This window comes from Fusarium oxysporum, chromosome 7 (genome assembly GCF_000149955.1).
Source record: "Fusarium oxysporum f. sp. lycopersici 4287 chromosome 7, whole genome shotgun sequence".
Taxonomy (NCBI): domain Eukaryota; kingdom Fungi; phylum Ascomycota; class Sordariomycetes; order Hypocreales; family Nectriaceae; genus Fusarium; species Fusarium oxysporum.
Window position 1 is genome coordinate 2,303,915 of NC_030992.1, and position 18,726 is coordinate 2,322,640.

General features: G+C 49.0%; 9 protein-coding genes across 11 annotated transcripts; 6 read left to right on the top strand and 3 right to left on the bottom strand.

Moving 5' to 3' along the window:
• Positions 1–67: 67 nt before the first annotated feature.
• Positions 68–2,574, top strand: FOXG_05440 (uncharacterized protein). Its single transcript, XM_018383722.1, has 3 exons — positions 68–336; positions 388–1,107; positions 1,161–2,574. Exons 1-3 carry the CDS (start codon positions 197–199, stop codon positions 2,458–2,460), a joined length of 2,160 nt encoding a protein of 719 aa, XP_018240713.1. The 5' UTR covers positions 68–196; the 3' UTR covers positions 2,461–2,574.
• FOXG_05441 (uncharacterized protein) lies at positions 1,342–3,594 on the bottom strand. The gene is made up of 2 exons (XM_018383723.1): positions 3,177–3,594; positions 1,342–3,114 (listed from the first exon to the last, which is right to left on the bottom strand). Exons 1-2 carry the CDS (start codon positions 3,390–3,392, stop codon positions 2,647–2,649), a joined length of 684 nt encoding a protein of 227 aa, XP_018240714.1. The 5' UTR covers positions 3,393–3,594; the 3' UTR covers positions 1,342–2,646.
• On the top strand, positions 3,535–4,834 carry FOXG_05442 (uncharacterized protein). The gene is made up of 2 exons (XM_018383724.1): positions 3,535–3,844; positions 3,912–4,834. The coding sequence occupies exons 1-2, from the start codon at positions 3,824–3,826 to the stop codon at positions 4,611–4,613; spliced, it is 723 nt and encodes a 240-aa protein (XP_018240715.1). The 5' UTR covers positions 3,535–3,823; the 3' UTR covers positions 4,614–4,834.
• Positions 4,835–4,940: 106 nt separating this feature from the next.
• FOXG_19061 (uncharacterized protein) lies at positions 4,941–5,429 on the top strand (the record flags this gene model as incomplete). Its single annotated transcript, XM_018399242.1, has 1 exon — positions 4,941–5,429. The coding sequence occupies one exon, from the start codon at positions 4,941–4,943 to the stop codon at positions 5,427–5,429; it is 489 nt and encodes a 162-aa protein (XP_018240716.1).
• Positions 5,430–6,598: 1,169 nt separating this feature from the next.
• FOXG_05443 (uncharacterized protein) lies at positions 6,599–9,595 on the bottom strand. 2 transcript variants are annotated; one of them, XM_018383726.1, is made up of 3 exons: positions 8,408–9,595; positions 8,323–8,344; positions 7,233–8,246 (listed from the first exon to the last, which is right to left on the bottom strand). In XM_018383726.1, the coding sequence occupies exon 3, from the start codon at positions 8,233–8,235 to the stop codon at positions 7,645–7,647; it is 591 nt and encodes a 196-aa protein (XP_018240718.1). In that variant the 5' UTR covers positions 8,236–8,246; positions 8,323–8,344; positions 8,408–9,595; the 3' UTR covers positions 7,233–7,644. The 2 variants fall into 2 exon arrangements, with proteins under 2 accessions (XP_018240717.1, XP_018240718.1); XM_018383725.1 differs by having other exon boundaries at positions 6,599–8,246; positions 8,323–9,595.
• Positions 8,396–9,563, top strand: FOXG_05444 (uncharacterized protein). Its single transcript, XM_018383727.1, has 2 exons — positions 8,396–9,320; positions 9,377–9,563. Exon 1 carries the CDS (start codon positions 8,574–8,576, stop codon positions 9,189–9,191), a length of 618 nt encoding a protein of 205 aa, XP_018240719.1. The 5' UTR covers positions 8,396–8,573; the 3' UTR covers positions 9,192–9,320; positions 9,377–9,563.
• A 172-nt stretch (positions 9,596–9,767) lies between the features above and the next one.
• On the top strand, positions 9,768–13,356 carry FOXG_05445 (delta-aminolevulinic acid dehydratase). Its single transcript, XM_018383728.1, has 2 exons — positions 9,768–10,642; positions 10,704–13,356. The coding sequence occupies exons 1-2, from the start codon at positions 10,391–10,393 to the stop codon at positions 11,610–11,612; spliced, it is 1,161 nt and encodes a 386-aa protein (XP_018240720.1). The 5' UTR covers positions 9,768–10,390; the 3' UTR covers positions 11,613–13,356.
• A 178-nt stretch (positions 13,357–13,534) lies between these two features.
• FOXG_05446 (uncharacterized protein) lies at positions 13,535–16,563 on the top strand. Its single transcript, XM_018383729.1, has 2 exons — positions 13,535–15,432; positions 15,481–16,563. The coding sequence occupies exons 1-2, from the start codon at positions 14,631–14,633 to the stop codon at positions 16,239–16,241; spliced, it is 1,563 nt and encodes a 520-aa protein (XP_018240721.1). The 5' UTR covers positions 13,535–14,630; the 3' UTR covers positions 16,242–16,563.
• On the bottom strand, positions 16,519–18,676 carry FOXG_05447 (amidohydrolase ytcJ-like). Of its 2 annotated transcripts, XM_018383730.1 has the most exons (3): positions 18,095–18,676; positions 17,571–18,042; positions 16,519–17,521 (listed from the first exon to the last, which is right to left on the bottom strand). In XM_018383730.1, exons 1-3 carry the CDS (start codon positions 18,551–18,553, stop codon positions 16,665–16,667), a joined length of 1,788 nt encoding a protein of 595 aa, XP_018240722.1. In that variant the 5' UTR covers positions 18,554–18,676; the 3' UTR covers positions 16,519–16,664. The 2 variants fall into 2 exon arrangements, with proteins under 2 accessions (XP_018240722.1, XP_018240723.1); XM_018383731.1 differs by having other exon boundaries at positions 17,571–18,676.
• Positions 18,677–18,726: the final 50 nt, after the last annotated feature.

Sequence of the window (18,726 nt, forward strand, 5' to 3'; positions counted from 1 at the left end):
TGAGAGATAAGACGGTTAGTGGCGTTTGCGCTGAAAACCCCACCAAGCTGTGGCTTGACAATGCAAGGCTGAAGGTAGCCTCATAACTTTTTTTACAATTTTTGTTTGATGTCGACAGGCTCTTCGAAGCAACTAAACCGAACTCTTCACATTTTATAACGTTCCACCAAATTAAAATCTGCTGGTAAACAGGATAATGCCGCCGCGCGGAAGAGGAGGAAACTTTAGAGGCCGTGGTGGTCGTGGCAGAGGAAGAGGTGGTCGAGGAGGTAAAGCGACAAGCCGATTTGGACCTAATCGAAGATTCGACGGAACTCGACTTGCAGACAATGATGAGTATGCTTCTAGATATGACCGATTACTGGGAAATTCACTGACATATGGTAGGTCCGAAAGCTCAGGGTCAGAGTCGGGATCTGCGCCTGAAGATACAGTCATGGAGGACATCGATTCAGAGGACGACGACGATGAACATACAACATCGTCGAAGCCATACATGGCCCTTCTTCAGAGTTTCAATAACGAAAGCAGTGCTCCAAATGCAAAACGACGAAAATTGGACCACAAAAAGTCCACTCAATCTCAAACTGAAGAAGACTCCTCCGGGGAAGAATCACACGCAGATGACCAAGATGAAGACACCGAAAAAGATATCGACCGTTCTGAGGACGAGGCTGAAGAACAAGTCGAGGAGAAATTGGACGATGAAGATGATTCGGAAGACGAAGAAAACCCAACAGATCCTTTCGACGTACACTTTGCGCACCCCAATGACAATACTGTCTCACAAAGAGTCAAGTCCGTACAAAAGAACGATTGGGCAACGAAACGAGCATTACTACACAATATGAGAGCAACTATCTTGTACCCAGGGTCAGATACAGGGTCTGAAATACCAAAACCTATTGCTGGCTTGGAAGGCCTACAACTCAAGCAGAAGCTTAGAGAGACTTCCTCTCGCAAGATTGGAGACTTCGATGCCCTTCAGCGCAACTTGGGCCCTTTGATCTTCAATTATAACGATGTACTGTTTTGTGATCGCACATTACAGAACTCAGACTCATTGCGAGAGTTGGCATGTCTACATGCTCTCAACCATGTCTTCAAGTGAGTTGATCAATTCTACATTTTATAAAAGCCCTAGTCGCTAATGAAGGAAGAACTCGAGATCGTGTTATCAAGAATAACTACAAATTGGCCAAGGAGGGCCAAGATACCGACCTAGAATTACGAGATCAAGGCTTTACCCGTCCCAAAGTGCTCTTCCTCTTACCAACACGTAACTCAGCTCTTCGAATGGTGAACATGATCCGTGATATCTGTGAGCCAGATCAGCAAGAGAACCGCAAGCGATTTGACGATGGTTATGTCGACAAAGAGGCTAAGTTTGGCGCCGATAGACCGGCTGACTTCAAGGATCTTTTTGAGGGAAGTGATGATGACATGTTCCGTCTGGGCATGAAGTTCACTCGCAAGACAATCAAGTACTTTGCGCAATTCTACAACTCAGACATACTCTTCGCCAGTCCTCTCGGTCTTCGTATGGCTATCGGCTCTGAGGAAGATAAGAAGCTTGACTTTGACTTCCTGAGCTCTGTTGAGATGGTCATTGTTGATCAAGCGGATGCACTTCTCATGCAAAATTGGGAACACGTCGAATTCATCTTTGAACACATGAACCTCCAGCCCAAGGATGCACACGGTTGTGACTTTAGTCGTGTAAGAAGTTGGTATTTGGAAGACTGGGCAAAATATTTCAGACAGACTATCATCATGTCTGCCTTCAACACCCCCGAGCTGTCCGAGCTTCTCCGATTACACTGTCACAACTGGGCTGGAAAAGTCCGGCTGCAGCCCGAGTATCCGGGCATGTTGTCGCAACTCGGTATCAAGGCGAAGCAAACCTTCTCAAGGTTCCAGTCTAGCTCGGTCGATAAGGATCCTGATGCGCGATTCGAGTATTTCACTTCTGCCATTGTCCCCTCACTTGCCAAGCGGGCAAAGGATGCTACTGGAACGCTCATTTTTATCCCCTCCTATCTGGACTTTGTCCGAGTGAGAAACTACTTTGCAACGTCAAGTGCGGTCGAAAATGTCACTTTTGGGGCCATCTCCGAATATGCAGACGTACCAGAAGCCTCGCGGGCGCGGTCACATTTCCTCAACGGCCGCCATCGCGTTCTGCTCTACACTGAGCGAGCACATCATTTCCGACGATATCAATTCCGTGGTGTGCAGCGAGTCATATTCTACGGATTACCTGACAACCCCATCTTCTATACTGAGATTGCAGGTGGATATCTTAGCAAGAGTGAGCAGGACCTCAGACTTGAACCTGGTCAGGGAACTGTCAAGGTTGTGTTTTCAAAGTACGATGTAATGAAGTTGGAACGGATCGTGGGTTCCAAGAGAGTTGGCAAGATGATTCAGGATCGCGGCGATACCTTTGAATTCATCTAAATGCATCTTGTATCAGGGAGCATGTTTGTATGTTTGAAAAGTTAGTAGAGCTAGGACAGCGTATCAAGTCCGCCTTTTCAAAAAGCACCGTGGTTAAGCAAAACCATAATTGTGTCATGATATAATAATTTATACAGCTTTTGTACAGAGCTTCACCTCTTTCGTAATATGATATACATGTCGCTTCTATGGCGAGTTCTTCTGTTGCGCCGCCTTTCTCACCGACTCCGGTACGATGCCAGCGGCCATTTCCTTTGCCCGCTCGGCATTCTTGTCTGCCGCCTTCTCGGCCTCGACTTCAGCCAAACTACTCTCATCCCGTGAGGGTCCAGTCTTCTCACCGGTCTTCAAAATCATAAACCTCCGCACCATCTCCTCAAACGGCACCTCGCCGCGGAACTGTGTGACTTTCTTGATATTGGTTCTGGTGACAGGAGTATGCTCTTGCCCTAGCATTCGGTCGCGGGCAACTGTCTTGGCAGTCATCATGAAGCGTGAGTCCTTTGGGCCGTCGACGAATTCAAGTATGGCACTCTCGCCCTGATCATATGTGTTCTTGGACTCGGTGCGCACGACGCGAGTATAGCCTCCCTCTCGGGTCAAATATCGGGTTCGCAGCTCGCCTAGCAGTTTAGGTAGGGTTATGGTGGGTGTCTAGCGAAGAACCTTACTGTTAGCATGGCCTTTCTGAATAAACCTTCTTGCGGTATACATACATATAGGATACCCTGTGCTGATCTGCGAGCAGGCTCGTTGTCCCTCTTCGCCAGTGTGATGAGCTTCTCTGCCATGCGCTGAGCTTCCTTTGCCTTGGCGTAAGTTGTGTGGATATGTTCGAATTGGACGAGTTGAGTGACCAGACCGCGCAGCAAGGCCACACGGGCTGCTGAATTGCGACTCAGATGTCGGTACTTGACAGTACCACCAGCCATTGTGGCAGATGGTTATAGTGGCAACTGACTGGGGAGGGATATCAACTCAATTGAAAAGCGGTACTCGTGTTATTAAAGGTGTTTTCGATAGTTCTTCGCTTTGCACGTGGGCAGCTCCAAATCCGTCCAAGATACGGTATCTTGGTGGTCAGTTTTGGTGGAGGGAAATTTTTGGCTGGGCCTTTTTCGGAGCCGGCTTGTCTTGTCCGCCGACAGAGCCTCTGCGCTACGTCAACCCACCACCAACAGAACCTCTTCAACAGCTCTCCAAAGGGAAAATCGCACGCGTCACGAGGGCAATTGGGCTCGCGCACGCTATGAAACGTTGTATCTAAGCTTCATTCGACCCTCACTCTCGGATTGGTCGTCTCTGATACATCAAGAACCCGGCAAATTACCGCATCTCGGTCAACCGGGCAAAGCTCTACATCATGGGCTTCACCACTGGTTTTGTACGCAACTCGATGAGCCAGGCTGAAATAATCTTGCAAAAGATCGTATGCTAACTTCGAATGTTAGACTGGCGGCGTCACTCTCACTCTCTCCCTCGCCTACCTCTCTGTGCTTGCTCACCAGCGCACCCGCGAGCAACAAGGCTCTGCCCTTCGCGCACAAGCTCTCGCTATCCAAGGGTTGATCGATCCTCTTCCACCACTACCTCCGCCCACAAGGTCTGAAGTCGCCGCTGCTCAGAGGGCTCGGACCGTTGAGATTGCCAAGGATCGATGGAACACCGAAGTTGAAAACGCCGTGCGATGGGTGCAGCACACTGACTGGGTTCAAGTGCGCGAAGGCCTCGAAGATACTGCATCACGGCTATGGGCCCGAGCCTTTGGCGCTAGACCCTCGGAAGCTGTTGGCGAGGCTGGGCGAAAGGTTACGGAGACTGAGCAACAGGCCAAGCCCATCATAAAACAGGGGGCTGCTAAGCTTGGTGATGCTAGTGGAAAGGTAGCGGCAGCGGCCAAAGGCGCTTTCCAGAAGGCCAAGGCTGAGAGCAAGGACTTCGCCAGTGTTGTTCTGGATCACAGCAAGGATAAGGAGAATGTCGATATCGCTCAAGAGGACGGTACTCTTTCAGCACTGACTCCCGTGGAGAGGGCGCTTCAGCAACGATTCAGCAAACCTGAGGACAAGGTGAACAAGACAGTGGAAGAGGCGCTGAATGACAGATACAAGCCCATGGACGCGAGAGATAACACCCAATTGAGAGGGGTCTAAAGGAAAGTCGTTGAACAAAAGGTGGGCTGGTTGACGATGAGTGGGTGAACGGTGTGAATATTTGTTGTACATTGCTATCTGTACCACCATTTCTTAGAGTCACCCGAATAGAAACCAAGCTTGGCAACGCTTGGTATGATAAACTGAGTTGCTGTACTAAATGAGTAATGTGATAAAAGCTACTGATCACCTCTCAATGCGAACTACCTATATACAGACCCCTTATTTGCAAGCAAGCAATCCCTTTCTCTATGCGGTTGACTGCGGCTTTCCCCTTACATATACCAATAAGTCATATACCAACATTGGACTTATAAACGAAGGATCATGACTGGCGATGACTCCAGAGGAGGGGCAAGCAACTGCAAAAGCCATTACAGTGAGGGCCAGCATAGCAACAGTCATGCCAAGGGCCACCACAGCAAAAGTCATCATGATAAGAGCAGTAGGCCGGAGACAGGCACCAGGGCTACTGAGGACCTATACGGCATGGAGTCGGGGGCCAACAAAAAGAAGAAGCGCTGCCATCATCGTCCCAAGCCTAAGCCGAGACTCCCAACTGACTTCCTTGCCCTTCTGTGCTGGGATTCTTGGCTCCCGTGGCCGATTGATTCCAAGAAAACCCAGATCGACAAAGCATCGCGCAAGCACAAGAGGTCTAGGAAGAGAACATCTCACTCGGGCACCTCACATCGTGTGCAATCTTGGGTTCGGGAGGTGTCTTCTCAAGTGGCACCCTCCGTTCCCACGATACCGCCAACTGTGGCATCTCTAGCACCATCAGGCCCCCCTTCACATTCAGTTTCGTCATCCTAGCCGAGGCTGCAGAGGCTGCTTCGAATAACGGTAAGAATATGGATAGAGGTGCACTCACATCATGCAATGCTAACTTTAGTGAAAAGGGCGGACCAAGAAACAACTCAGTGCCAAGTGCTCTTAATCCAACACAGTGCTCACCGACATGGCAGGAGTTTTGGTGCGGCTTGAAGGATAACAGTTCACACAACTGATGAGTATATGTAGGAGGCTGATGGGACAGCAGCGGGACTTTTGGTCGACGAAGATCCGAGACAGAAGCAGATGGTTTAGCGTTGGAGACAAAGACGAAAAGAACAGCAACGCCTGCACAGTGAAGAGCACCAGAGACTTACCTACCTTATGCAAACAAAAAGAAATCGGTATGGACATTTGGCATCGATAAGAATGCCGGCGGAGAGACGGCCACCTTCTCTGTATGAAACAGAAAGTGTGTATGCGCGGAGGACAACAAACTGTGCGTTTAACAGGTGACGGTCCTGAAAGTAGAGCACAACGGCCTGCAGGTCAAATGGTAGTGTACAACTATGAGCCCAGTGCTTGATATCAAGAAATGGGACCTCGCAGTGTCTTCTGATGCCCAGCATGATAGGTGATGAACTTCCGAGAAACGACGTTGCCTATGACAGCTACAGCTGGTCCCTTTGATGATGGGAGATATTCCGTACTCTATATTTATCTGTTCAGATTCGCTTTTTGTTTTCCAGTCCTCCGATAAGGAATAATCCATACATCAGCTTGACTTCTCATTTCAATTTCTGTTATTGCATTCCCGTTTCCATGGTTGAGTCAATCCACTGTGTCTTAAGAGCGTGGTCAGCAACTGACGAGAGCTAGCCAAAGAGGAATTAAGATGCTATCAAAACGATAAACCAAAACTCTGGAGGCTTATGGCATGCAACTCCCTGTCTACCTACTCGAATCCCGGGCAATGTACCTATAGTATGGTAATTGAACACTGCCCACCTCAGTTTGGCGGGCTTCTTTTCACGCACCATTTGTATTCAGAGTTTTGTATCACAAGCCTTAGACTTGATATGTATCTGAGTCGGCAACCTAAGTCAGAAAAAGGTTCACAGAACTGGATAACGCCGGCCTGGGACAAAGGCTTCAGTTATGGCTCTGCTTGTTGATGCCTAAAGTTACATCGCTGCAATAAACCTAAAGGTAAGGTAGGTACCTTCTTATATAAGGTATGTACCATTATTCTCAGAAGCATTTTGTTTTCTGTGCTTCATCCATTACTCACCAACAGAATGCTTTTCGGCACACAGAAAACCGACCTCGACGTATTGTTGAATCGTCCACGTCCCACCAAATGGCAAGAATTCTGGTCTAACCCGTGCATATTTCTTGCGCATTTCTTATACACTCGTCGTCGCATTATCCACGAGCCTCCCGCAAATCCCATCTCTGTTGTGTGCATATCAGACACGCATAATTCTCAACCTCATCTACCCTTCGGAGATATACTCATTCACGCCGGAGATCTTACACAGTCAGGATCGTTAGGAGAGCTAAAGGCTACTATTGCTTGGCTCAACTCTCAACCACACACACACAAGGTTGTCGTGGCAGGAAACCACGACTTACTGCTCGATCAAGGCTGTGATCGTCGGGGGCAAGCAGCAGCTGAAGGAGAATGCCTAGACTGGGGAGACTGCATTTATCTTGAGAATGACACCACAACCGTTACCTGCGACAGCGGACGAAGTTTGAAGATATATGGATGCCCTCTATCACCTCGCCACGGAAACTGGTCGTTTCAATACCCGCGAAGCAAAGATGTTTGGTCAGGTACTGTTCCGAACGATATTGATGTTCTCGTCACTCACGGCCCTCCTTTTGCCCATCTCGATCTAAATCTCGGATGTTATTATCTTCTTCAAGCGCTTTGGCGCACCCGTCCTCTGCTGCATGTTTTCGGGCATGTACATGAAGGATATGGGTAGGAATCTGTGGTTTTTGATAGACTTCAGAAGACATATGAGAAGGCTTTATGTGATGGAAACTTATGGAGTTTAATGAAGCTATTCAAGGAGTTTTTGAGATCGCTACCAACGAGAAAGAAGCAGGTGACGACGACCTGTCAGCTTGTGAACCCAGCAATGGTTGGCGGACTAAGAGATAATGAGAAGAGACAACCAATCAAAGTTATTATTTAATTTTCTTGTCGAAGTGACTAAAAGAGCACCTGAGTGCCATGATTTCCGCCCTAAACAAAGGCCACATGTGGCTCAGTAACAATTATGTTCATAGCCAGAAACTCGGCGCTTCGGAACCTGTCCTCTGGCGTTTCACCAGAAGAGTTTGGGATGGTGATCGGCTCATCCAGACGACGCACAGCCTTGGCCCAGGATGGTTGAAGTTCAAGAACTACTTCACGGGCACGCAGTTCCGCCTCGGCTTCTGCACCAGCAATGATCGCAGGACATCCCCGTGGTAAGCCTCTTTCAATGAGTCGGTTGAAGACCTTTGCGAGGTAGTGGGTGAGAACAGCAAGGATCGCATAGCGGGCTGGGTCTGTATCTTCAGGATCCGGGATAGCCTTCACAGACCATGTAGATTGTTTGAAGAAGTACTCCATCTCAGAGCGAAGCCCGGCGGTATATCCAACGACGAGGTACTCGTACATTCGGTAGAGGGACGCGACAGGGTTCTTTCCCTTGGTAAGCGCTGGCTTTCCCTGGCGCTCATGTCGTTGAGCGAGCAACCAAGCAACTTCCGGAGCATCGTGCATTTGGCCAGAAGAAGAGAGACAGTTGAGGTTCTGGTAGACAGCACGGATTGCTGGAAGACAAGGCATGGTGGACGCTTCTATGAAACAGTTAGATTCTTTCTTGTCTGTGTTAAGTATTTCTTCGGAAGTTCCATTGATGTCCTTCATACATACCTTTTTGACCATACGTGAATTTCTAGAGTTGTTAGTTCTAAGTTTGAGAAAAGGTCGTTCTAATGCAAGAATGAAAGTAATATACCTAGAGCACGAATCAACACCTTTGACCGGCACTGGCTCACAGCTGCAGTGCTCTGCCTAACATTTCCGCCTCTGAATTACCTAGCCTCCCATTCTAATATCTGCATCAACTTTGGTCATCACCCATAATCGTTTAAACAGCTTGTATTTTGCACGACGACAGCACCATGGGACAGGCTGCGTCCAGGTGGGCGCAGAGAAGAGGTGCAGATACACTGCGCGAGCTAATTCCCCAGAAGACGCCTGGTCATGATGTTCCAGCTCCAAACTTTCGACGTGAAACTCTCCTTGCAGCTCTTTCAAACGTGGCGGCTGCGATCAACAAGAAACATGGAAACGTCACCATCATCGCTGTTGGCGGCGCAGTCAACACCATTTATCTGCAGTCTCGTGAGGCTACGCACGATGTCGACTTCTTCAACGACAATCTGACACCTGAAGACTTCGAGCACCTTGTGGCGGGCATCCGGTCTGCATCAAAGAAGGACAAGACATTGACTTCAGAGTGGCTCAACAACCGCACTATATTCTTTATCCCAAAGGATAAACAACGAACGCTCTCGCAGCAAGCATATGAACAGCGGGAAGTCATTTTCGAGGAGCCTGGCTTAACTGTACTCGCTGCGCCTTGGGAATATGCATTCTGCTGTAAGATCGATCACCTTTCTGGAGCTGGGTTCCATACTCCTGAGTCATACGATGCGAGCGATGCTGTTGAATATTTGCACCGTTACTTGACCAAGCTGAAGCTTGAAAATATTCCAAAATCAACCGTCCAGGCCTAGTATGCTCAGTTTTCGCTTGAATGGAATGCCAAGATAGACGAAGTTCTTCAGTCTAATAACGATTTATATGTAAAGCGCTTTGGGGTCAAGGCCCCCATCATCTAATGCTTTGCGCACTACAAAACGCAGGTACAAAAGTCATGCCTATAGGCCATCAAGAAACATTGCTAAGTACGAGAAATCAGACTCTCTGTGCTTCCACGATCCGAGGAAATGCCAAACATTGAATCACGCGATAAGGAGCTTGTTCGGTAATATGGCATGTCTTTGCGGTGGCATCTCCGGAGCACCCCCCACTTGTTCCGGCCTACCGGCAGCGGCCGGAAAGAAGAGCGTCAAGGGCGGGGCGGGGCACGGAATTAGAAAAGTCGGGGCCGTTATTGGCCTGCGGGGTTGGGGCTGGCAGTTTTCCACGGCTTCTTGAGATAAGGTAGTCAATGGATTGATCTAATGGATCTTTGGAAGACTTTAGACGCGTTCCGGGAGATTTGCCATATAATTCGGAGTTCCGTCATACCTAAGACTAGAATCTGGTGACAATTGATCGAATTGTCTAATCCATCACAACGGTTCCTCCGAGTCAACCCTTGTAAGAAATGTCCCCAAACAGAAGGATTCCGAGGTGTTTTTAAGGGTCTCTCTGCTGGTTCGATGACAGTGAAGCGAGGTCGGCAGTCGCCGGCGCAGCTCAGCTAAGACAGTTGAGGAAATTTTCCAGTGGCAATCGGTAGCGATTGGGCGATATTATGGGGTCGGGGGTGGATTGATTCCTCTGATTGGGCAGAACAGACTTTCCGAACTTGACCGACCACGCCGCGTGCACATGCGCAAGAAGGAAATCGCTGACGGGCTCAGTTATACCAGCGCTCTCATTGGCAATTGCTGTTCTATCTCAGGTTCTAGTCCCCAACACCCGACCTTTATTATCTTTTCCCTCCCCAACTTCCATCTTGTCTTACTCTGCTCCTTCAGATCCTCTCGATACCCCTTGTCTTACTGTTCGTGATTTGCTTTGTTTCATCTTCCAATCGTCATCCTTCCGACCTGTCCCGCCATCACAAGGACCCCCAGTTGACCGTTGAATTTTTGGCCACCTTACGCCCGAGGCCCGCCATCTGTTTCGCCCTGAAACTTTCGCTCTTCATCCTTACAAAACCAACCATCTTCTGTCCAAACCACCATCAATCGTAATCGCCATCATGTCTTTCTCCAGCCTTGTTCAGGACTTGAGCCTTCGCGACTCCAATGGCGCTCGCCGCCCTCAGATCCCCGGCCCCCGCTCATCCGTCTCGACTCTCGATGACCGAGCTTCACACGTCTCGCGTGCTATGTCCTACACCAGCACTGCTGCCACCAGCGTTAGCATTTCCGGCGACATTTCAAGCCAGCTTCATGGTGGTTACTTCCACCCTCTGGCCCGGTCATGGCAGGCCGAGCGCCAACTCACAAAGGTATGTAGCGTAATTGAGCCCTTAGTCACTAAGGCCGAGGTGTCTAACAGGATGTATATAGTCCATGCTCATCTACCCTCTCTTCGTCACCGACGGCGAAGGCGACATGATTCTCGTCCCTTCTCTACCCGGCCAGCACCAGCTCAGCTGTGACAAGCTGATTCCCTTCCTCGAGCCCCTCGTTCATAAGGGCCTCCGCTCTGTTATGCTCTTTGGTGTCCCCATGCAAACTGGTACAAAGGACGCTCTGGGTACCGCCGCTGACGACCCCGAAGGACCTGTCATCAAGGCCATTCAAATCATTCGCCGCCGTTTCCCTCAGCTCTTCATCTGCTGTGATGTCTGTCTTTGCGAGTACACTTCTCATGGCCACTGCGGTATTCTCCGTGATGATGGCAGTCTGAACAACCAGTTGTCTGTCGACCGTATCTCTGATGTCGCCATCGCTTATGCTAAGGCTGGTGCTCACTGCGTAGCTCCTTCAGACATGAACGACGGCCGCATTCGCGCCATCAAGCTTAAACTAATTGAGGAGGGAATCGCCCACAAGACCGTTCTTATGTCATACTCAGCCAAGTTCTCAGGCTGCTTGTATGGCCCCTTCCGAGATGCCGCCGGCTCAGCACCTTCATTTGGTGACCGCAAGTGCTACCAGCTTCCTCCCGGTGGTCGTGGCCTCGCACGACGTGCCATCGTGCGAGATATCAATGAGGGAGCCGATATTATTATGGTGAAGCCTGCTAGTCAGTATCTCGACATTATCAGTGATGCCAAGGATCTGGGTAAAGATCTTCCCGTGGCTGCATACCAGGTCAGTGGTGAGTATGCTATGATACATGCCGGAGCCAAGGCTGGAGTCTTCGATCTCAAGGCAATGGCTTTCGAGTCAACAGAAGGCATTCTTCGAGCTGGCGCTACTATTGTGGTCAGCTACTTCACCCCTGACTTCCTCGACTGGCTCGAAAACTAGGGATTGCAAATTCTACATGTGATACAATGAGATTTATCTTAGGGCGTTGGCAGGTGTTTGGACGAAAATGTGGGCGTTTCATAAATCAAGGAAGGGAACAAGGGATTTGATTATATCACATCAAAAGGGACTATACGAATGGAATCAAGAAGCGCTCGCTAATGAAAGACAATATACATACGAACTTGGTGTTAAATCCAATTGACTTGATGTCACTGATGCTTGTTCATATATGACACCGATAAACTCAACAACTTCAACAAATATAGCTAGGTAATGGGTTGACAGGACTGCAGGCTGAGTCGACGATCAAGTACAGATTGTATAGCGCGGTGGGCCATGAAAAGGAAATGTAGCGTATCTGTCAGGCTCTACTAATGCTGCTGGGGTTCGGTTTTGGATGAATGGCAAGCACAGATGACGTGTCGTCTGTTCAGCTCATCTGTCAAGATGAGGTCGGCGAGAAACTAGATGGCTGGCAGTGAAGCGTGATAGTGATAGTCGTGTAGATCACAGCACACTTTGAAACCATGGGCAGAAGCAGGTCCACAGGGCGATGTTTGCAAGGTTAGTAGATGCGAGATAGGACCTGGCAAGCTTATATGTTTTACGGTACGAGGTAGTGAGGATTGGTACCTTGTGGTCAGTTAGCTACTTACGGTATTTGGCAGACTGAAGCAGATATAAAATCATCGATGCTGAGGTGTACAGTGCATAACACATCATGCATAGATTCAAAATACGGTATCAAGACGCAACATGAACACTGTCTATTCGCCAGCCCCTATCGTCTACGATGGAAATCTGGGTCCTCTTGTTTTTGTCGTCGTCAGCTGTGAGCTCATGAGGCGCCGTGTTGACGCGCTGGGAGCTCTCCCTTCCCTGAAGCAGAGCCCAGTTTTTCTCCACATGAGAGTCCAGTTGTCGTGTCGGAGAGAGCGAAGAGGAAAACAAGCTTTATTGGTTGTTTCATGTTGACGATTGAGATCGGCCGCAGAGAAGAGGATTTGAGATCGAAGTCAGGACGAACCAACAAACGAACCAACTAGTTTGCCAAGTGTTGATCGACTACGCACCAAGTTAGTATCCTCAATGATGTCTGGGTTCACATAGAGCTCGAATTAGCTGGCCGCATGAGTTATGCTAGAGGTTATGGCTCTTTTACAGTTTAGGATGGTGTCGTGTTTGAGTTACGCTTCACCGGGAATTTAGACGAGCTGTAACGCCGGGAATACTACCTTGTGTGCTGCCGACCAGTCGTCTTAGATGGCAGCTTGAAGTGGCGCAGATGATAGATGATGATGGGCCGTGTGATCATCAGGGCGGATCTCTCATCTTGCGTAACTGAGGATGTGCTGTTCCTCAATGGCTCTGCCGTAAAGTCGAAGCCGCTTAGCCGAGCCAAACATTTATATGCAACCCTTGAAGCTCTGTACTGTTCAGATGAGACAATATCTGGTGCACCGGTGGAATGCCTGCATCACCAGTCTAGATATCCATAGCAGTTGAAAGGGTAGGGGAGGCTATAGTACCTTACGTACGCGCGTTTCCGAGGGAGCATCCCAGTATCTGGAACCCTACATGTTGGAAATAATTGGGCCTGGCGGGATCGTTTGGGCGTTATCATACTTGTGTGGTGGGTCCAAGTTAGAGCGGGTTCGACGTCAGGGCGAAATAATGCATATGAAGAAGAATAATAGAGTCGTCGATTTGAAAAATATCTGAGAGTCTATAATTACTGGAGTATGTGCAACAACAATCGAAATATTAAGAAGTCAAGAATAATCCTGCGAAAAAAGGTATGCAGTTAAAGTTATCCAATAGACGGAAATAAAGAAACAGGCAGATTTACAGGGGTAAAAACCTTGGCTTTTTCTTAGCCAATGCTTATTACTTACCTGAATCGACACCAGTTTTAAAATAGATGTCTCACCATGGCGTGGAAAATAAAGGTATCATGGCATTGTCTTTGTAAGCGGCAGCCTTCGGAAACCTCTGTCGTCTTTGATACACATATGATGTTTTAGGTGCGTTTCTTTAAGCCGCATTATCCATCTGCCTACCTTATACAATGATAGAACGTTATGAAATTCTAGCATCTTGACACTTTCTATTTCATGCTTAAACTGATATCTGAGGAAAAAATCGGTTATCGGCATCATATCAAGCACTTGTCATGCAATCATCAACCATCTTTTGCTATAAAAACTCCACAAAGATGCTGCAGATCTCCATTCTTTGCCCCTGGTCCTGACTAGTGTGCGGCTTGAACTGTCGAAGATCGGTAGAATGGTGGGCAATGTGGATATGCATTCATGGCATTTATAACCTGTATTATACTATTATGTATGCATATGAGGAAGCGAAGCAGGGCGTTTCAAGGCGAATGGAGACGTTGAAACACAGCGTGTCTCCAGTGATAGACGTTTGGTTCATGGGACGGTGCGAGTTGATAGGCCGTCTCTGTCCGTTCGTGTGAACATCTGGAGCTGAAGCTGGAACGGGAACTGCAGGTGTCTGTCACTTGTATAGCAGTGACACTGTGAGATACTGTATAACCCTGACTCCCAATCCCAACACTATGTATACCATAGTTTGCCTTTCCTTGTTTCCTTCTCTTCGTCGTCGTCGTCGTCGTCGTCCTTTGTTCTCTACATCAACGGCCGTGTTTCTTCAGTACCTACAGAGACTACAAGAGATCCCCTGGTGGCCATCTCTTGGCATCTCTAGTCCTCACTCTCCTCCTCGTTTCCTCCTCCACAGCTGATCTCTCGGCAAACACTCGTCCAGATTTCCTCCAGTTTTTGTTTTACTTTGGTCAAAACTGTTCTATTTGTTTCCTGTACCGGTGATTGAAAGATTATCACACTCCTTCCATTTATGTCATTTTTTGTTCCACGCTTCCACTTGGTAACTCACGCCCTCTTTCCTTCCTACCTTGCGTCCTAGGCCACTTCCTTCCTCGTTTTCCATCTCTGCCATCTCAGGACCGTCCAAAAGATCTCTGAACTTTCAACTATGAGTCGTCATTCTCATTCGATACACTCACTATCTGACGAGGAGAAGATGGGGTTGCTCGACAACAGGTCTGTCTCCGACGTTGACAGTGACAGTGGTCGAGATGATCAAGACCACCATCGGCTTCACTTTGAGAAATGGGCCGGCCCCATTCTCGCTCCTGTGGACTACGTTCGTTCAACCCCCTGGAGAGTTTACCTAGTTCGCTTCGCCTGGTTCTTCGTTCCCAGTTATCTACAGGGACGACATGCTCGTGAACAGATTCGACCGACCAAGCTCGCTCCTACAGCCTACCTCGACGGTATGCGAGGTGTTGCCGCCCTTGTCGTCTTGTTCTGTCATTTCTTCTACCAGGCATTCGTCATCGCCAAAGGCTGGGGCTGTGACGATGCCCACTACAACGTCTTGAAGCTACCAATTATCCGATTGTGGTATCAGGGCCCTCCAGCCGTCTGTCTTTTCTTTGTCATCTCAGGATATGCCCTCTCCTATCGACCTCTCAAGCTCATCCGGGGTAGGAACACTCAGGACTTCTCGACTACCATGAGTTCTCTAGTGTTCCGACGAGGCATACGTCTATACCTTCCAACCGCCATCTCCACCCTAATGATCGTCTCCTTCATCCGCTTGGGTGTTTACGAATGGACGAGAGAGTTTGCCATGGACCGTACTTTCATGAGGAACGTCAGAGAACCTCATCCTTCGCGTCTCCCTACAAACTATGCTCAGTTCGCAGAATGGGCAAAGGATATGTTCGATTTTGTCCATGTCTTCGGCTGGAAGACCCACGGTGGAAGCACCAGTAAGTCAAATCATCCACTTAAACAAACCCTACTAACCATTCATCTAGACTATGACCAGCATCTGTGGACCATCCCTGTTGAGTTTCGTTGCTCGCTGTATCTCTTCCTCACCCTAATAGCCACTGCTCGACTTCGAAGTCAGTACCGATTCATCACAGTTGCCGGTATAATGCTCTTTACCTACCGTAATTCCCGTTGGGAATTTCTCATGTTCCTCTGCGGCATGGTCCTGGCTGAGATTGATCTTATCCGCGGCGCCCACGTCTCACCTCCTGCCCTCCCCGTCGAGGAGAAGATCCAGTCTAATCACGGCCGTTGGTACCAGAGCGCTTTCTGGGCAATTTTCAGTGTCGCAAGCTTATATCTTATGAGCCAACCCGATGAGGGCGGTGATCGAACACCGGGCTGGATCTACCTTACGTCGCTGATTCCTAAGTGGTGGGCGGCCGAGAAGTACAGATACTGGCAATGTACGGGTGCTGTTATGTTTGTTCTCGCAGTGAGCCGCTCGTCTAACTGGCAGCGCGTATTCAACTCGGCCTTCGTGCAGTACTTGGGCAAGATCTCCTATGCCCTTTATCTTATGCATGGACCCGCCATCCATGCCGTTGGATATCATTTCGAAAAATGGTGCTATAGCGTGACGGGCACCGAGGGGCACCGCTTCACTGCTGGTTTTGTCCTGAGCTCGCTCTTTGTGATTCCAACTATCTTTTGGTGGGCTGATGTATTCTGGCGAGCGGTCGATATCCCAACGGTCAAATTCGCAAAATGGTGGGAAAACAAACTTACTGTTAAGTCGGACTAGAGTTCATGGCACCAGAAGAAAACTGATTCGTGATATTCGGCGTTGGAGGTTAGCGTCTTGCAAGTTTTGGTTCTACAGAGGCTGGTCTTCGTTCCGAAGACCTATTCCGCGGCGTTTGGGTGGTTGATTTCTATCACACAAGGGACAGAGGTGGGAGTCCGTTTCTTTCATCCCGGGAGAGGTCTATGAGATGTCGTGACTTGGTGGCATCCAGGCGTTCCATTCAGTTGCTATAACAGTACCATATTAAAAGAACTGTTAGATCATTTTGTGTGCGAATATAGGTGCAGAGAGATCAACAAAATACAACTTTTATTTCTAGCTTTATCATGTGTACATCGGCTATGTCTAACTTGGCAATTACCCAAACTCTTGGGTCCTCTTCTTGATGGTTTTTTCCTTATGGTAAATAGGGCCGGCTTTCTAGTCATCGTTAGATCGTGCATACACCTGTTTGCCTGCCACCCATGTCTCCTTAACCTTTAGGGTGCGTAAATCATCTATATCATAAGACTCAATAGGGGTATCAAGGACCACCCAATCAGCTAAAGCACCCTCGCGGATGACACCAGCGCGACTATCAAGAAAGGCCCCATAAGCAGGAGCTCCCGTGAATCCCCACATCGCTTCATCTAAGCTCAATGCCTCTTCTGTGTGCCAGCCATCAGGGCTATCGTCTGTTCCACGACCCGTATGCGGGCTTCGACGGGTTACGGCGGCGTAGATGCCCTGGAATGGGTTGGGGGGCTCGACAGGAAAATCGCTACCCAGAATCGGATGGGCAGGAAGAACAGAACGCATCCGGTAGGCGGAGGACGAGAGACGGTCCTTACCGAGACGAGCAAGAGCATACTTCATGTCTGATGTTGCATGTGTGGGTTGGATTGAGGGAATGATGCCGAGTTCTAGAATCCGTCGCTGATCTGCTGGGTGAATTATTTGGGCGTGCTCAATGCGAAAGCGATGACGAGCTTGACAAGCAGCACGTGCTTCAATCTGGTCGTGAGACCCATTTACGGACTGGTCCAGAGTCGAAGGATATGCACCCTGAGCAGTAGCCTCATGAAGACATTGCTGGACAAGAGCCGCCTCAAGAGCGTCAACAGCGTTACGATTGGCAAGATCACCGATAGCATGGATATTGACCTGGTATCCGTCGGCAGCCCAGCGCTTGGTCACATCAGTAAGAGCAGAGGCGTTGATAAGGAGCGAGCCTGATGTCCACGGGTGATCGGAGTATGGGTCGAGCATGGCGCTGCCCCAACTTCCGAGAGCGCCGTCTGTCCGAGGTTAACCACCACCTTAGATGATTTTGAAGGAGACACATACCCGCAAATAGTTTGACACTCTGAACTGCAAAGCGATCATCGTCTCGGGCGAACTTGACAGCTACCTCTGGGCAGTACGAGTTACGCTGAGGACATTCCAACATTGCATAGACACGAAGGGTCCAGTCGTCTCCCGAAGAGAGCTCGTTGTAGAGATTCAAAGTGTCTGGAGTTGCTCCAGCATCGTGCATGCCAACAAGACCAACCTCGTTAAGGCGCTTCATGGCAGTCTTGACTGCACGAGCCTTGAAGTCCCGGCCAGGTTGAGGCCAAATTGAGATGACCATGTCCATGGCGTTATCGCAGAAGACACCGAGGCCAGGGTCGCGGATGATCTCACCTCCCGGGACAGCTTCAGGGAGGTCTGATGGAAGGAGATCGAGAACAGGCTGGGAAACCCAAGTGCAGTGAACATCAATGCGATCAAGCATGAGATAGATGCTGCTGAGCTCTGTATCCTGCGTGATATCTGCCTATGAAACTTCTTAGTGTATGGCGGGAAGCTAATAGATATGAGTATCTCACAGCTGTAGGCATACGCCCAAAAAAGGTCTGATCCCATCCAACTCCGCGAACCCAATTATCTTTCGATCCGGCTCCAGGGTTGGCAGAGATATAGTCTTTGATCCTCGTACGCACCTCCGCGAGAGATTGGGCACCGAACAAATCAACAGAGTGGAGGAACTCCCCGTACTGGAGCAAGTGACCATGTCCATCCCAGAGTCCTGGGATCACATAACCATCTATCATCGACTGATCAGCATCTCGTGGGCCAACAGCAGTAAAGACGCCATCCGCAACAGTGAAACATTGAGCTTCAGCGTTCTCAGGATCATGTGTCCGGATGGATTTATAACAATATGTTGCTAAATCTTCCTCGTCCGAAGCTGTGAGTGGCTGTTGAAGACGGTACGCAACTGCAAAAGCGACGACTATGAGGGGCAGGACGAGTCCCCATCTGACCAAAGAGCCTGTGACAGCCATCGTCGAACGCGTGACTTATAATTGAACTGCTAATCCTGATGTAAATAACAGAGCCCAGTTTTGTAAAGGCATCGGATCTTTTAGAGATAGCGATTGTTGGAATGATGTGGGAGCCATGATTTGATAGCTGCGTGTTATCGATAAGGATTTCATTGAATCTTTGTGGGGAAGTT

What these genes read in the sequence shown, in the direction of transcription:
- FOXG_05440 (XM_018383722.1), top strand. Translation starts at nt 197, where the DNA reads ATGCCGCCGCGCGGAAGAGGAGGAAACTTTAGAGGCCGTGGTGGTCGT. An exon ending in CGACTTGCAGACAATGATGA is followed by an intron (nt 337 to 387) that starts GTATGCTTCTAG and finishes GACATATGGTAG; the next exon opens with GTCCGAAAGCTCAGGGTCAG. An exon ending in GCTCTCAACCATGTCTTCAA is followed by an intron (nt 1,108 to 1,160) that starts GTGAGTTGATCA and finishes TAATGAAGGAAG; the next exon opens with AACTCGAGATCGTGTTATCA.
- FOXG_05441 (XM_018383723.1), bottom strand. Translation starts at nt 3,392, where the DNA reads ATGGCTGGTGGTACTGTCAAGTACCGACATCTGAGTCGCAATTCAGCA. An exon ending in CAGCACAGGGTATCCTATAT is followed by an intron (nt 3,115 to 3,176) that starts GTATGTATACCG and finishes GTTCTTCGCTAG; the next exon opens with ACACCCACCATAACCCTACC.
- FOXG_05444 (XM_018383727.1), top strand. Translation starts at nt 8,574, where the DNA reads ATGGGACAGGCTGCGTCCAGGTGGGCGCAGAGAAGAGGTGCAGATACA.
- FOXG_05442 (XM_018383724.1), top strand. Translation starts at nt 3,824, where the DNA reads ATGGGCTTCACCACTGGTTTT. An exon ending in TGGGCTTCACCACTGGTTTT is followed by an intron (nt 3,845 to 3,911) that starts GTACGCAACTCG and finishes TTCGAATGTTAG; the next exon opens with ACTGGCGGCGTCACTCTCAC.
- FOXG_05445 (XM_018383728.1), top strand. Translation starts at nt 10,391, where the DNA reads ATGTCTTTCTCCAGCCTTGTTCAGGACTTGAGCCTTCGCGACTCCAAT. An exon ending in CCGAGCGCCAACTCACAAAG is followed by an intron (nt 10,643 to 10,703) that starts GTATGTAGCGTA and finishes GGATGTATATAG; the next exon opens with TCCATGCTCATCTACCCTCT.
- FOXG_05447 (XM_018383730.1), bottom strand. Translation starts at nt 18,553, where the DNA reads ATGGCTGTCACAGGCTCTTTGGTCAGATGGGGACTCGTCCTGCCCCTC. An exon ending in TTGGGCGTATGCCTACAGCT is followed by an intron (nt 18,043 to 18,094) that starts GTGAGATACTCA and finishes GAAGTTTCATAG; the next exon opens with GCAGATATCACGCAGGATAC. An exon ending in GAGTGTCAAACTATTTGCGG is followed by an intron (nt 17,522 to 17,570) that starts GTATGTGTCTCC and finishes AACCTCGGACAG; the next exon opens with ACGGCGCTCTCGGAAGTTGG.
- FOXG_05446 (XM_018383729.1), top strand. Translation starts at nt 14,631, where the DNA reads ATGAGTCGTCATTCTCATTCGATACACTCACTATCTGACGAGGAGAAG. An exon ending in GACCCACGGTGGAAGCACCA is followed by an intron (nt 15,433 to 15,480) that starts GTAAGTCAAATC and finishes CCATTCATCTAG; the next exon opens with ACTATGACCAGCATCTGTGG.
- FOXG_05443 (XM_018383725.1), bottom strand. Translation starts at nt 8,235, where the DNA reads ATGCCTTGTCTTCCAGCAATCCGTGCTGTCTACCAGAACCTCAACTGT.